Source organism: Leuciscus leuciscus, assembly GCF_965113295.1.
Source record: "Leuciscus leuciscus genome assembly, chromosome: 6".
In the NCBI taxonomy this organism is placed as follows: domain Eukaryota; kingdom Metazoa; phylum Chordata; class Actinopteri; order Cypriniformes; family Leuciscidae; genus Leuciscus; species Leuciscus leuciscus.
In genome coordinates this window covers 1798720-1816572 of record NC_138730.1, presented here as the reverse complement: position 1 = coordinate 1816572, position 17853 = coordinate 1798720, and the positions used below count along the sequence as shown (strand labels likewise).

The 17853-nt window shown below is 41.2% G+C and overlaps 1 protein-coding gene across 1 annotated transcript; it reads right to left on the bottom strand.

Annotated features, from left to right (window-relative positions):
- Window positions 1-1587: 1587 nt before the first annotated feature.
- Window positions 1588-16504, bottom strand: tada1 (transcriptional adaptor 1). Its single transcript, XM_082174292.1, has 8 exons — window positions 16387-16504; window positions 14999-15090; window positions 14766-14831; window positions 14568-14668; window positions 10197-10403; window positions 7535-7686; window positions 3327-3483; window positions 1588-2039 (listed from the first exon to the last, which is right to left on the bottom strand). Exons 1-8 carry the CDS (start codon window positions 16458-16460, stop codon window positions 1902-1904), a joined length of 987 nt encoding a protein of 328 aa, XP_082030418.1. The 5' UTR covers window positions 16461-16504; the 3' UTR covers window positions 1588-1901.
- Between the last annotated feature and the right edge of the window lie 1349 nt (window positions 16505-17853).

Below are 17853 nucleotides of genomic sequence, written 5' to 3'. Positions count from 1 at the left end.
TTTCACAGAACCGAGATCTGCTGTTGTTGTAATGTTCCCTCCAGTAACAGGACAGTTTCTGCTCCACACGAGAGTTACGCTGTTTCACAGAACCGAGATCTGCTGTTGTTATAATGTTCCCTCCAGTAACAGGACAGTTTCTGCTCCACACGAGAGTTACACTGTTTCACAGAACCGAGATCTGCTGTTGTTATAATGTTCCCTCCAGTAACAGGACAGTTTCTGCTCCACACGAGAGTTACGCTGTTTCACAGAACCGAGATCTGCTGTTGTTGTAATGTTCCCTCCAGTAACAGGACAGTTTCTGCTCCACACGAGAGTTACACTGTTTCACAGAACCGAGATCTGCTGTTGTTATAATGTTCCCTCCAGTAACAGGACAGTTTCTGCTCCACACGAGAGTTACACTGTTTCACAGAACCGAGATCTGCTGTTGTTGTAATGTTCCCTCCAGTAACAGGACAGTTTCTGCTCCACACGAGAGTTACGCTGTTTCACAGAACCGAGATCTGCTGTTGTTATAATGTTCCCTCCAGTAACAGGACAGTTTCTGCTCCACACGAGAGTTACACTGTTTCACAGAACCGAGATCTGCTGTTGTTATAATGTTCCCTCCAGTAACAGGACAGTTTCTGCTCCACACGAGAGTTACGCTGTTTCACAGAACCGAGATCTGCTGTTATTATAATGTTCCATCCAGTAACAGGACAGTTTCTGCTCCACACGAGAGTTACGCTGTTTCACAGAACCGAGATCTGCTGTTGTTGTAATGTTCCCTCCAGTAACAGGACAGTTTCTGCTCCACACGAGAGTTACGCTGTTTCACAGAACCGAGATCTGCTGTTGTTGTAATGTTCCCTCCAGTAACAGGACAGTTTCTGCTCCACACGAGAGTTACACTGTTTCACAGAACCGAGATCTGCTGTTGTTGTAATGTTCCCTCCAGTAACAGGACAGTTTCTGCTCCACACGAGAGTTACGCTGTTTCACAGAACCGAGATCTGCTGTTGTTGTAATGTTCCCTCCAGTAACAGGACAGTTTCTGCTCCACACGAGAGTTACGCTGTTTCACAGAACCGAGATCTGCTGTTGTTATAATGTTCCCTCCAGTAACAGGACAGTTTTACTTCACTTCAGCTTCATAGACATTTTGGGGTGATTTCAAATATCAACAGTGTTTCTCAGAAATCACTTACTGCTTTTGTTTTGATTTAAATCAAGTTTTATTTTAGCTTTATCAAATTTAATATTTGAATTATTTTTTAATCAAATGTTAAATGTAGTTATTTTTATTTAAATCAAATTTTATTTTTTGAAATGTGTTCATTTATACCAATTTAATTCATTTTAATGTTGCATTTAAACAATGCTAATTTAATACTTTTTTATTATAATAAAATGTACAGTATTTAATCTCATTTTTATTTATTTTTTTCTCTCAACCTTCCCCCAGACTCCAGTATGAAAGTCGTATCAGTCTTCTTTTAAATTACTGAAAGAGACTGTAAGAGATTCTCTTCAATTTCTTTCTAACTTGAGTTAAATATTCATTCAATACATTCAGACTCTTAAGCTGTGCTGCACCAGTTAACAAGGAACTCATGAGGTTTATTCAGAGATATAAAACACTGAGATGTCCTGTACTTACATACAAAAACTAGACTTGAGAACAAATATTTACAAAATCATATTTACTGCCTTTCAACATATTAATGCCCAGAAATATTGAAAATCCAGCGTCTCGTGTCAGTCTGTGCTCGTGTGAAGGACAGATCCAACTCTCTCTCTCTCTTCTGATCACTGCTGTACATGGAGTCGTGACAGACGTCCTCACTCACTCACTCACTCTCTCACTCTCTCACACACACACACACACACACACACACACACACACTCGTGTCTCAGCTGAGCATGGTGAGGTGCTGGCGGTGGATGTGGTCCTGCTCCAGCTCCTCGTGACTGGGATGCCAGAGTCGGGTCAGGATCCGCTCCATGTTGAGCGCGTACATACTGTGAGATGGCATCACCCTGCGCTGGACCTGCACACACACACACACAATATCACTCTAACTACACACACCCAGTCTGAAAGCTCGACTCACCACAGAAACCAGGCGTCTGTGAGAAGAACAACAGCGGAAAACCTGAGCAAAGTCAGAGTCACTGAAGGTCTGCTGAACGGATGCAGAAATACATTGTCGCCTTCATTTATACAGTGATAATAGGAGATTACAGTAACAGAGATTGTTCTGGCTTTAATAAAGTTATTGTCCAGCTAAAGTTAGCTTTGATAGATTCACTTCCGTTGTAAAGATCATTAGTTATTAACTTAGAGGCCACTAACACGACACCGTTCTCACAGAAAACAGAAACTTTTAAAGTGTTCTGGCCGTTCATTCGCACAACACCAGTGTTTGGTGATCGAGAACACAAACCTTGAAACAGGTTCCAAGGTGCAAGTTTAGAAAAACGGATAAAACGTTATCATCTCCGTGTAAACGTACAAAAATGTGAATCTGTGAAAACGATGATGGCGTGCTCATGCATATTACACATAGTCTATAGATGAAAGCCTATATTAAAAGCCTATAAGCCTACATTTCTCAGCTAAAACTCAGTTCAGAAGGGTCTGGAATATGGCATAAAACTTTTGCGAATAAAGCAGTGTTTCCATCCCATGTGTTCAAGAGAACAAGATCATCACTTCCTGGGAAACTGGCTCAAAATATCAGTAATAAAAAGTGTACGTTTCTGCAATCTGGCTTTTTTCCTCTCCATCATAAACGAGTGTGTCTCAGAGCGTCAGACGAAACACAGTAAACACTGTCATGTTCTCTAGCGTTCGGGAACACACTCGTGTGTGTGAGACGCTTCTGAAGGGAATTACACCCAATCATTCTGATCACACACTTCCACTCCGGCATTTCAGAAACACCAAACCAACATTAGAGATGCAGCGATGCCATTGGTCCACTAGTTAGATCAGTTATCCAATCACAGCTGACGCTGAGCCAAAGTCATGTGAGTTTGAGGAATTTATTCAGCAAATGTGTTTCCATCTTAGTTTATGTGTGTTATCGGATAAAACAAGTATCTGCTTTAATTGCAGACTTTTGTATGTGCATTTTCAGAACTGATGCACATCTTGGCTGGGTTTTTTTTAATGCGATATCCCATAATGCACATAAAAGCAGTTGTCTGGAAACACAGCTAGTGACGTGTTCAGTCCCTGGTTTACTGTGACACAGAGGCACAGTATGAATAAAGCACACACTGACCACATTATGAATTAGAGTTATGAATTATTGTTGTGTGTTCAGCCGCACCTGCAGGGCTTCCAGCAGGTCGTATCCGCTGATGGGCGGCAGTGGAGGCGGAACACGGTCTCCTGAACACGCCAGTAGGAGAGCGGCCTGTTGCTCCGCATCATCCGGAGACACCTGAGGAGGAGGGCCGGCAGGAAGTGATGCACTCGGGGGAGGCCTGCCACACACACACACACACACACGTTTACATCACGAGCTGTAGGTCAACAGTGCTGAGCAGTGTCGGGGGTAGCTCATTACAAGTAACTCGAGTTATGTAATCAGATTACTTTTTCTAGTAACTAGTAAAGTAACGCATAATTTTTTCAATTTACAACAAAATATCCAAGTTACTTTCCCACTCATTTACTGACTGACAGCTCTCTTGCTGAGAGAAACCAAGTGAAGAGGTGTTGTGTGTAAATATGATGGTTATTGTAGCTCTAGACTAAATGTGAACATGCATTCACTCGTCTCACTTGCACAGAAACATTCAGTATTCCTCAAAATGAATAAAAACAGTAAAATGCAATCTCAGAATTTCTCAAAACTTTTATAATGAACTATATTAAATTACTCAAATATACTTAAAGTATTTAATCTCACTTTATTAACCAGTGTCTTTGTTGCTGACCTTCAATGATCTAATTCAACCATACTAATAAGCAAAAATGACTTTAGATTAGATTTAGAAATAAGATTGTTGAACTTCCTTCTCCTGTATCCTATTGTTCTTTAATCCAGAACAGAAGCTGAAAGGTTTGTTTGAGTGGCGCCCTCTACTGTACCCTACTGTACCCTACCTCTACTGCCCTCTACTGTACCCTACCTCTACTGCCCTCTACTGTACACTACTGTACCCTACCTATACTGCCCTCTACTGTACCCTACCTCTACTGCCCTCTACTGTACACTACTGTACCCTACCTATACTGCCCTCTACTGTAACCTACCTCTACTGCCCTCTACTGTACACTACTGTACCCTACCTATACTGCCCTCTACTGTAACCTACCTCTACTGCCCTCTACTGTACCCTACCTCTACTGCCCTCTACTGTACACTACTGTACCCTACCTCTACTGCCCTCTACTGCCCTCTACTGTACCCTACCTCTACTGTCCTCTACTGTACACTACTGTACCCTGCCTCTACTGCCCTCTACTGTACACTACTGTAATCTACCTCTACTGCCCTCTACTGTACACTACTGTACCCTACCTATACTGCCCTCTACTGTAACCTACCTCTACTGCCCTCTACTGTACCCTACCTCTACTGCCCTCTACTGTACACTACTGTACCCTACCTCTACTGCCCTCTACTGTACACTACTGTACCCTACCTATACTGCCCTCTACTGTACACTACTGTAACCTACCTCTACTGCCCTCTACTGTACCCTACCTCTACTGCCCTCTACTGTACACTACTGTACCCTACCTCTACTGCCCTCTACTGTACACTACTGTACCCTACCTCTACTGCCCTCTACTGCCCTCTACTGTACCCTACCTATACTGCCCTCTACTGTACACTACTGTAACCTACCTCTACTGCCCTCTACTGTACCCTACCTCTACTGCCCTCTACTGTACACTACTGTACCCTACCTCTACTGCCCTCTACTGTACACTACTGTACCCTACCTCTACTGCCCTCTACTGTACACTACTGTACCCTACCTATACTGCCCTCTACTGTACCCTACCTCTACTGCCCTCTACTGTACACTACTGTACCCTACCTCTACTGCCCTCTACTGTACACTACTGTACCCTACCTCTACTGTCCTCTACTGTACACTACTGTAACCTACCTCTACTGCCCTCTACTGTACCCTACCTCTGCTGCCCTCTACTGTACACTACTGTACCCTACCTCTACTGCCCTCTACTGTACACTACTGTACCCTACTGCCCTCTACTGTACACTACTGTAACCTACCTCTACTGCCCTCTACTGTACCCTACCTCTACTGCCCTCTACTGTACACTGCTGTACCCTACCTATACTGCCCTCTACTGTACACTACTGTAACCTACCTATACTGCCCTCTACTGTAACCTACCTCTACTGCCCTCTACTGTACCCTACCTCTACTGCCCTCTACTGCCCTCTACTGTACCCTACCTCTACTGCCCTCTACTGTACACTACTGTACCCTACCTCTACTGCCCTCTACTGTACACTACCTCTACTGTACCCTACCTCTACTGCCCTCTACTGTACCCTACCTATACTGCCCTCTACTGTAACCTACCTCTACTGCCCTCTACTGTACCCTACCTCTACTGCCCTCTACTGTACACTACTGTACCCTACCTCTACTGCCCTCTACTGTACACTACTGTAATCTACCTCTACTGCCCTCTACTGTACACTACTGTACCCTACCTATACTGCCCTCTACTGTACCCTACCTCTACTGCCCTCTACTGTACACTACTGTACCCTACCTCTACTGCCCTCTACTGTACCCTACCTCTACTGCCCTCTACTGTACCCTACCTATACTGCCCTCTACTGTACCCTACCTCTACTGCCCTCTACTGTACCCTACCTCTACTGCCCTCTACTGTACACTACTGTACCCTACCTCTACTGCCCTCTACTGTACACTACTGTAATCTACCTCTACTGCCCTCTACTGTACACTACTGTACCCTACCTATACTGCCCTCTACTGTACCCTACCTCTACTGCCCTCTACTGTACACTACTGTACCCTACCTCTACTGCCCTCTACTGTACACTACTGTACCCTACCTATACTGCCCTCTACTGTACCCTACCTCTACTGCCCTCTACTGTACACTACTGTACCCTACCTCTACTGCCCTCTACTGTACACTACTGTACCCTACCTCTACTGTCCTCTACTGTACACTACTGTAACCTACCTCTACTGCCCTCTACTGTACCCTACCTCTACTGCCCTCTACTGTACACTACTGTACCCTACCTCTACTGCCCTCTACTGTACCCTACTGCCCTCTACTGTACACTACTGTAACCTACCTCTACTGCCCTCTACTGTACCCTACCTCTACTGCCCTCTACTGTACACTACTGTACCCTACCTATACTGCCCTCTACTGTACACTACTGTAACCTACCTATACTGCCCTCTACTGTACCCTACCTCTACTGCCCTCTACTGTACCCTACCTCTACTGCCCTCTACTGTACACTACTGTACCCTACCTCTACTGCCCTCTACTGTACACTACTGTACCCTACCACTACTGTACCCTACCTCTACTGCTCTCTACTGTACACTACTGTACACTACCTCTACTGCCCTCTACTGTACACTACTGTACCCTACCTCTACTGCCCTCTACTGTACCCTACCTCTACTGCCCTCTACTGTACACTACTGTACCCTACCACTACTGTACCCTACCTCTACTGCCCTCTACTGTACACTACCTCTACTGCCCTCTACTGTACACTACTGTACCCTACCTCTACTGCCCTCTACTGTACCCTACCTCTACTGCCCTCTACTGTACACTACTGTACCCTACCTCTACTGCCCTCTACTGTACACTACTGTACCCTACCTCTACTGCCCTCTACTGTACACTACTGTACCCTACCTCTACTGCCCTCTACTGTACCCTACCTCTACTGCCCTCTACTGTACACTACTGTACCCTACCTCTACTGCCCTCTACTGTACACTACTGTACCCTACCTCTACTGCCCTCTACTGTACACTACTGTACCCTACCTCTACTGTATACTCACTCTCCTGTACACTACTGTACGCTACCTCTACTGCCCTCTACTGTACACTACTGTACCCTGCCTCTACTGTACACTACTGTACCCTACCTATACTGCCCTCCACTGTACCCTACCTCTACTGCCCTCTACTGTACCCTGCCTCTACTGTACACTACTGTACTCTACCTCTACTGCCCTCTACTGTACACTACTGTACCCTGCCTCTACTGTACACTACTGTACCCTACCTATACTGCCCTCTACTGTACACTACCTCTACTGTATACTCACTCTCCTGTACACTACTGTACTGGAGTAAATATGCTTTCCTTCAGCCTGAGGATTATTAATTCCACTTTTGGTGTGAAGGCCTTAACATTTGCCAAAATTAGAACTTTTTTTGGGAGTAAGGCACTATTGTAATGCATGACTGTTCAAGTAAGTGTCGTGAACACTGGTGCTGAGTGAAAGCTAAGAGGAGGAAGAGGACGTACCGCTCTGTGACGCTGAGGTACGCCGGCAGACTGTTCTTCAGGTACGGCCGCGGCGTGACGTCACTGCCGAACGCGTACTGGAAGTGTCCGTCGCGCAGACGATAGGCTTTCCTCCGCGAGACCAGCGCTGTCAGGATATCCTTCAAATGGACCTGCACAAGACAACCAGAACTCATGAGCACATTCATCACGCTTCACTCTCACTTACAGGATAGAGATATTATAGGTCTCGTAGTGGCGCTCCTGTTCTGTCTTGTGTTTGATCAGCGTAGTCTTTCTCTTACAGCTGTGTGTGTTCAGCTCTTCCACAAATGCCTGATTTTCATTAACAATATTATCGCCAAGATCTAATATTAAGATATTATTAACATCATAGTTTGTGTTATACAAGCAAATTTGACTTGAAGGCTTGTTTATATATAGTTCAATTAATGCATGGTGTTTCTAAAGTTAATGGGTAATTGTGTTAAACTAGATAAAGTTGAGATGATGAATGTGCTTGAAAATGCTCAGGTTGTTTTACTATTTTCATGACAAGTCACCACAATTCCTCCCTAAACAAAACATGCAAATCACAATGGGCCTAAAAGAGGCTTTATTTTCTGTATGCAAAGTATATATATATTTTTTAAGTCCATGAGACGTTTTAGCAAGATCGACCCATGAAGAGCATGAGTAATGAATGCATGAGCTGTTATGAATGTAGTTATGCACAAGCTGTTAGGAATACATGCAGAGTTATGAATGCATGAGTTGTTTTGAATGAATGAGCTGTTATGAATGCATTAGTTATGAATGCACGAGCTGTTATGAATATACGATCTGTTATGAATGTAATTGTGATGAATGAATGAGCTGTTATGAATGTAGTTATGAATGCACAAGCTGATATGAATGTAGTTATGAGTGCACAAGCTGTTATAAATGTACGAGCTGTTATGAACGTTTGAGTTATGAATGTACGAGTTGTTATGAATGCATGAGCTACGAATCTATGAGCTGTAATGAATGCAGGAACTGTTATGAATGTACGAGCTGTTATGAATGTAGTTGTGAATGTATGAGTTATGAATGCATGAGCTGTTATGAATGCACAAGTTATGAATAGATGAGTTATGACTCACGAGCTGTTATGAATATATGAGATATGAATGTACGAGCTGTTATGAATGTAGTTCTTATGAATGTAGTTGTTATGAATCTACGAGTTATGAATGCATGAGTTACGAATGTACGAGTCCTAATGAATCACTGAGTTATGAATCTACGAGCTGTTATGAATGTACGAGTTATGAATGCATGAGTTGTTATGAATGCATGAGCTGTTATGAATCTACGGGTTATGAATGCACAAGCTGTAATGAATGTAGTTGTGATGAATGTAGTTGTTATGAATGCATGAGCTGTTATGAATCTACGGGTTATGAATGCACAAGCTGTTATGAATGTAGTTGTGATGAATGTAGTTGTTATGAATGCATGAGCTGTTATGAATCTACGGGTTATGAATGCACAAGCTATTATGAATGTAGTTGTGATGAAAGTTGTGATGAATGTAGTTGTTATGAATGCATGAGCTGTTATGAATCTACGGGTTATGAATGCACAAGCTGTTATGAATGTAGTTGTGATGAATGTAGTTGTTATGAATGCATGAGCTGTTATGAATGTAGTTGTTATTGAATGCACGAGCTGCTATGAATGCATGAGCTGTTACAAATCTATGAGTTATGAATGCACAAGCTGTTATGAATGTAGTTGTGATGAATGTAGTTATGAATGCACAAGCCGTTATGCAGTTACTAAATAAATGAGCTACTATGAATGCATGAGCTGTTATGAATCTACGAGTTATGAATGCACAAGCTGTTATGAATTTAGTTGCAATGAATGTAGTTGTTATGAATGCACGAGCTGTTATGAATGCATGAGTTATGAATGTTTGAGCTGTTATAAATATACAAGTTGTTATGAATGTACGAGTTATGAATGCATGAGTTATGAATCTACGAGTTACGAATGCATGAGTTATGAATCTACGAGCCTTTATGAATCACTGAGTTGTTATGAATCTACAAGCTGTTATAAATATACTTATGTTATGAATGTATGAGCTGTTCTGAATGCACAAGTTCTGAATGCATGAGCTGTTATGAATGTAGAAGTTATGAATGCACGAGCTGTTATAAATGTATGAGTTATGAATGCTTGAGTTATTATGAATGCATGAACTGTTATGAATGTATAAGTTATGAATGCATGAGCTGTTATGATTGTAGTTGTTATGAATGCATGAGCTGTTATGAATCTACGAGTTATGAATGCACAAGCATGCTGTTATGAATGTAGTTATGATGAATGTAGTTATGAATGCATGAGCTGTTATGAATGTAGTAGTTATGAATGCTTGAGTTGTTATGAATGCATGAGCTGTTATGAATGTATAAGTTATGAATGCATGAGCTGTTATTGAATGTAGTTATGAATGCACAAGCTGTTATGAATGTAGTTGTGATGAATTTAGTTGCGATGAATGTAGTTGTTATGAATGCACGAGCTGTTATGATTGTTTGAGCTGTTATGAATCTACGAGTTGTTATGAATGTAGTTGTTATTAATGAATGAGTTATGAAAGTACGATTTAGCTGTTATGACTGCTGACCTCCAGAGCACACAGCAGGCTGCTAACGGCGTCCTCGCTCACGTTGTCCAGGCCCATCTCGAAGGCGCTGACCATCATGCGCGCCTCCATCTGTCCTCTAGTAGGCAGCAGCAGTGTCTGTGCGCTGAGCCGAAGCTCATCGTCCTCCGCCTCCCGAGGGCTGAACGCCTGCGCCGCCTGCAGGGGGTTCTGGGGCTGGAAGCGGTGCTGTGACACACACACACAGACCACGCTTACAGCGACATGACTACTCTAGACCAGCAACAATTCTCATCCTCATGACTATAACGCCAAAGCTCATCATGATACGTATATACAGTACAGTAATACACCACTGTAATAACATCTGCTGCTTTAAGACACACTTCAGTAATATCAGTTTGACTGCACTGACACTCTTGAAGCTTGTTTCTGACACAGAACAAAAAAATAAAGGCAATTGCAACTCTCATAATTCTTTTTTCTCACGATTCTGAGTTTATATCTCGTTATTCCGACTTTTTTCTCATGATTCCGACTTTCTCATTATTCCGACTTTTTTCCTCATGATTCCAAGTTTCTCTCACAATTCCGACTTTCTCACGATTGCAAATTTAAATCTCGCAATTGCGACTTTCTCACAAAGGCCAAATTATACATCACAAATCCGACTTTTCTCTCGATTGCGAGTTTATATCTTGCAATTCTGCTTTTACACCTCGCAAATATGGCAGAAACAAGCTTCCATTGCTCTCAGATGAGAACAAAACTTGATCTGAATAACAACACAATCATCTTCTGTAGAGCTGCTTTACAGCTGAAATAGAATTTGTCTCAAAAGCCGGGTTTCCACCGCAGGAACTTCCCCAGGAACTAGGAACTTTGGGGTGGGACTCAGTGTTTCCCCCTCTCAAAGTCCCTGCTTGTAAGGTAGATCTTTTTAAAAGTTCAGGAACTTTCAGGGGTGGGACTTGGGTGGGCTGAACATGCTAACTGGTTGCGTTCTTCATGCCGTATTTTGATTGGTTAACTCCACGCAGCATTTCTATGGAAGTAAAATAATGTCAAATGTTTTTGAAATAAAAAGCCTGTTGAATTGCACTACTTGAAAAAAAAATAGGCATTGCATTAACCATGCTTGCATTTTAATGCATTGTATTTTTAGGGCTTGCATTTTTATGGGCTGAAATTCAACATGGTTCAATATTTAAGCTGTGAATATTTCAATTAAAAACATTTCAAACACCTTTTCATTATTAAAAATTCAACAATCCATATTCACCTTTCATATTTCACTTCCAAAATATTCAAACTGTTTAAAAATACAACCTATAATATTCAACAGGCAATTTTCGGTCGATTTTATTTCGCTTTGCAAATTCGCTTCCACAAATTCAGTGGTTCAAATTCGACAGTAAATTCAACATTGACGTCCAGGAACTGCAGGAAAAGCAGTAGATTGCAGAGCATACTCTCCATCTGCTGTTAGTCGACCTCTCCAGCAGGGGGTGCAAAAGCGCGTGTTGTTGACGAAGACATTCATTCATAAAATGAAAATGATTATCTGTGTCAGTATATGCGGAAAAGATGATAAACACACAAAAGCTGTGTTTATGTTTCATTCAATAACTTCATTGTTACTTTCCCTGTGTAGCCTACATGTCACAGCTTTCTCTACCATGAACGGGATTATAATCGGTTTCCCTCAATACCTCATACTCAAGGATTCCCCTTCCGTTGGGACAAAACGCTTAACGCAGCTTAATGGACTAATACAGTGATATGAAAGACCAATCTTGCACCTTATTGGGGAAGTAGGCTACTATATAGGCTACAGGCAAGAAGATGGACTCAGAATATGAACTTAACGCGCAAAGTTTCATGCAGAGCGTTTCGTGATATACTGGCATAAAACACTTGATCAATTAATACTAACACTTTCTCTTCTATTCTATTCTATTTTCTCTCTCTCTCTCTCTATATATAGGCCTATATACAGTATATATATATATATTAGGGGTGGCACGGTACATGAAAAAACATCCGAACCGTTCGGTTCGCTTGTCTCGGTTCGGTGCGTGTGTGCGTCGCGCGGTTCGCACGGTTCGACGCATGCGCAATGTAGCCTTGTGCCCGTGCTACTGCTAATACAATGCTAAATCATAAATCAGACAAATGTAGAATAACATTACAATGTCCAGCAATCGATTTAAATAGTACACTGGGTTTACTTAGACATTTAATGAGATCAACTCCACCAAGCTATATGTTGTTTTTTTCACGTGAATAAATAGGCTACATAGATCGACTGTTCCACGTACCGGTATGTACTTTAATGGTCCAGTGGCAGAACTTGCCAAGCGTGTCAAAGGTTCTGAGTTCTAATCTGCACTCGTATATATTTTTCTTTTTCATCAAAAGCGATTATGTTTATCAGCGGTTGTATATCAAGCAGGGACAGATTTGTATGAATTTTGTTTTGTGATTTCATCGGAACGAATAGAGTAGCCTAGAGTCTCCTCAACGGACTGAAGCGCGCGTCTGAGTGAAGAATGTGCGGCCGCTGCGGTGTGTGCGCGAGCCACGAGAACACTGTATCAGCGCCACTGATCGCAACGGCAACGAGCACTTTGATCACTTGATTAAAAAAAACACATTTCAGCGCTAGATTGCTTCTTATTTAACAAACGAACGAAACGAATACTTTGCTAGTTAACTGGAAATGTTTTATTTATTTGTATTGGTACATCCGTGCTGGGACATAATATCAACCCTGGCAAAAAGTGGTGACAAATAACTGTCCGACACAGCCCACGGGAAATGAGAAGCTGCGTTTTGCAAACACACCCCATTTATGAAATAAATTAATTAATAATTAGATAATTCAGCTATATATCAAATGCTGAAGTACATTTTTGGAGTGTTAAAGATTAAAAGAAAAAACAACAACAAGAACCGTACAGAACCGAAAACCGTGACCCTAAAACCGTGATACGAACCGAACCGTGGGTTTTGTGAACCGTGCCACCCCTAATATATATATATATATATAGTATGCCTACGTGTATTGCATTAGCTTAAACTGTCATAGCACTTGCATATTGTCCTCCTATTGTTAGTTTAACTGTAAATCGCTTTGGATAAAAGCGTCTGCTAAATGACTAAATGTAAAATTGGCTTGACATTGGACATTCGCACATTTATGAATGAATGACTTGCTCTAACTGTTGCTGGTCTTCGTCAACAACACGCGCTTTTGCACCATCTGCTGGTGAGGTCGACTAACAGCAGAGGGAAAGTATGCTCGGCAATCTACTGCTTTTCCTGCAGTTCCTGGACGTCAATGTTGAATTTACTGTCGAATTTGAACCACTGAATTTGTGGAAGCGAATTTGCAAAGCGAAATAAAATGGACCGAAAAATGCCTGTTGAATATTATTGGTTGTATTTTTAAACAGTTTGAATATTTTGGAAGTGAAATATGAAAGGTGAATATGGATTATTGAATTTTTAATAATGAAAATGTGTTTGAAATGTTTTGAATTGAAATATTCACAGCTTAAATATTCAACCATGTTGAATTTCAGCCCATAAAAATGCAAGCCCTAAAAATACAATGCATTAAAATGCAAGCATGGTTAATGCATTGCCTATTTTTTTTTCAAGAAGTGCAATTCAACAGGCTTTTTTTTTCAAAAACATTTGACATTATTTTACTTCCATACATTTCATCTGTTGCGGTGCGTGCAGTAACAGTTGTTTGCTATCCGAATCAACAATGGAGTTTAAAAAATACGACCGATGGACCGGCATTGAGGTTCAGGCTTTATTAAGCTTAAATTCAGAGGATGAAATCCAGCGGGAACTGGAAAGTTGCACACAGTCCTACGTCACCGGACTATTTGCCTAATCTTCACGGTACTTTAGACCGCGGTGGAAACACAGACAGCAACAGGTCTGGAGGAAAAAGATCCTGGGACAGATTGTTCTGGGTAATTTCGGTGGAAACGCGGCTATATTTGATGAAGTTTGCATCATTAACACTGTTATTTTCATCACTGTGAAGCTGCTTTGAAACAATCTGAATTGTATAAAGCGCTAAAGGAATAAAGCTGACGTTACTATTATTAACTTAATTAAAATTATCCGTAAGAGTGTCTTTTATTGCCTTAATTTTATAAAAACTAGAATCATCGAAAATAAGAGGAAATAAAAAGCCAAATTACGTTCAGGCAGATATTAGAGTAAATATGAGCTTAACTGTCATGAGAATAAACTCACATTGCCCCAAATCATGAGGGTTCAACTCCTTTATGCACAATATCATTTCTTTTTAACTAAGTGAGACCTATATTTGTGAATATGGTAAATATGGTAGAAAACAGAACTAACATCGAATTTCTGCCGAACGGAGGGAAACTTCTTCTTGCCTCGGTTGGGTTTGCCTGGTTTAGATGCGGATCCGCCAGTCCACTGCAGCGCCCCCGCGCCCTCTGCACACACACACACACACACACGTCAGCCACACACACACACACACACACACAGTAAACCCCTGCTGAGGCAGCAGACGTGCGAGTGCTGGAGTACCTGAGGTGGAGACGATGATCTGGCAGCGGGTGAGAATGGCCAGGAGGAAGTCATTGTGCACATGGACTGTGGAGGGAAACACACGAGCGTGAGCTGCAGTCGATGAGGTCAGCACGAGCCCTGCAGGCGTGTGACACGCGTGACCTTACTGTGGTCCTGCGTGACCTTACCGTGGTCCTGCGTGACCTTACCGTGGTCCTGCGTGACCTTACCGTGGTCCTGCGTGACCTTACCGTGGTCCTGGGCCAGCAGACGCCGGGCCTCCGTGTCAAACTCCTCCTTGCTGATCTTCTGCTTGAACCACAGCTTCAGATTGGCCCAGTAACTGTGAACGAGAGCAGCTCATGAACACACACACAGAGAAACATCAGTGTGAATGGACCAGCACGCACGCACGCGCACACACACACACACACACACACACACACACACACACACACACACACACACACACAGATAAATCATCAGCAGCTGAACGCACATGATCACCACATGAGAAAATAATCAGGCTTCAATAAATCATAACTGTGACACGCGTCAAAAATATGACATTGTGGACAGTCATTTCAATATTTCAATCTCATAACTTTGTATGTCAATTTGGATGTATCATATTTCCACACTATCTCATAATTATGACTTGGAATATCATAATTTTGACTTTTTGTCAATTATGACCTAGTGTGTCAATTTCAACTCTTTATCTCATAATCATTACTAAGAATTATTTTGTCTGTTTCTCTCATAATTATGACCTAAAAGTATATCATAAATTCAGCTTTTTGTCAATTATGACTGTCAAAACTTTTTTTAGCTTATAATTATGACTTAGAATATCATGATTTTCTCTTTTTATCTCATAATTTTGACTAGTATATTAGAAATTCAACTAGTCATAATTGAGCTAAGTCGCAATTTCAATGTGTTATTTTCATTTTTAATTAGTTATGATTTGCCAAAGCATGATTTAATTCTCTTTATTTATTTGAACACATTAATAAAAGAATTTAGGTGAAATATTGATGTTTTGATTGTATTATTCAGTGTGCTGTGACTCTAAACCAGCTCTGCAATCACAGTCAGTGTGAAGGACTCAGAACTGATGATGATGAACATGTTTTAAAAAAAACTAGATTACCATCAAGTGAAGCAGTGAAACTACATTTCCATTTGAGTTATATTAAAACCCAAACAATATACAGCCAAAGTGAGAATTACAGATTTTTTATTTGAAATGTCATAAAAGTGCTAAAATTATCTTCAAAACAAAGTTTGCAGCTCAATATTCTGCTAAACATATAGCAGAAAAGCTCATATTCACCGAATACTCAAATGCTGTCATTAAAATAACTGTGAAGCATCTGAAGACACAAAAGAAAAGTGTTATTAATAAAACTTAACAGTTACTCGATCAGTGTTTACAGTCACCGCTCATTCTGAACAGCACACGTGATAAACACTGTTTGACCGCTCATAAACACTCACTGTTTGACATTATGTACCGCTCATAAACACTCACTGTCTGACATTATGTACCGCTCATAAACACTCACTGTCTGACATTATGTACCGCTCATAAACACTCACTGTCTGACATTATGTACCGCTCATAAACACTCACTGTTTGACATTATCTCCGATAGCATCGGTTAAATTCTTCTTGGCGATCTCTAGTTCACTCGCATGAGCCGCCATCGTTACACCGGAAGCTGCGATGACGCGTTCTTCTTCTTCTGCTGTTCGTGTCTTGGCGCGTTACAGACATCGCATGGTTCACACCGCCGCCCACTGTATTCATGTGTGTAAAAGCATGGCTTTATTAATCCCTAGCTTTATTCTCCAGTTTCACGTAAACATTCAACTAATGCTCTTATAACTTCCAACTGATTTCTTGTTTCTAGTATCTAGTCTTTAAAATCCCATTTCCTTCCAGTTTTGAAAAACCACTCTTCTCTTTCTGCCCTAAATTTCCCACGATTTATTTGTACATTTATGAATAGCCTATGTGTTTCTCCCCCTTCTCTTTTAGATTGCCATGGTGCTGGCCAGTTTGACGGTAATTTAACAAGCCTAATGTATGAAAGCAGCTGATACGAATGATAGATTAGAATGGAAAACAAATAGCAATTGGAAGTCGTTAAACATAAACATGTTTTTTAACTACATCTGCATGACACAATATTTATAACCTGAAGATTTGCTGTTACAAAACTACAGATTTGTAGGTTTAAACTGAAGGTGTCAGAATAACCAGATTGTAGGATGGCATCGCTCATCTGTGCCAGCGGAGGGCGCACTGCTCCTGACTGACTGGGCCGTGATGAGGTCTGTCTGAACAGAAATATCAACATGCTTGTTAATTAAAAATGAGTGTATTTGTGCACATATCTGAGCTGTTCAGTCAGTGTTGAAGCTCTTGTGCTGTATAAACGGCTCACCGGCTGAAGGCGAGACACTACAGGTGAATTGTACAGGGTAAAAATTGTAACTAGCAGATATCACCATGGAACTTTCCCAGTTGATTACCTACATTAAGATGAGAAAAAAATGTATTACAAGTTTTCTGTAATTCAATGTTTAAATATGCAAATTAGTCTATAAAACTATATCTAATTAAATATGCACTAATTTGCATATATGAGCCAATGAGATTGCGCATTCAGCCCTTTTTCTTTCACGATTGGTTGCTGATAAAAAGGAAATGACCATATTTGGATCCGACAGCATTGTACAGCAGAGAGAGAGAGCTTTCTAACTGTGTGTGTGATGACAGGCAGCCGACAGAGATCACGGAGCAGCATGTTGATTAAGAACGCCAACTTTTGTTGAATTTATGAGAAATCTACAAACGCAAACAGACAAAGTGTAGTAAAATAAAGACCTAAATGTGTATTTCTGACTTTTTTTCACCACAAGTCTGAAAGAAGACATGTTATTGAAGACAAATATCCCAAAATCTCAAAATTGACCAGTAAAAAAAACAAACAATGTTTTTGCCTGCCGTGTCTCGCCTTAAGCATCTTGTTGGATTTTGTGATCTGGTGAAGTCTGTATTAAAGAAGCTTCAGTGAGGTGAGCTAATCCTGAA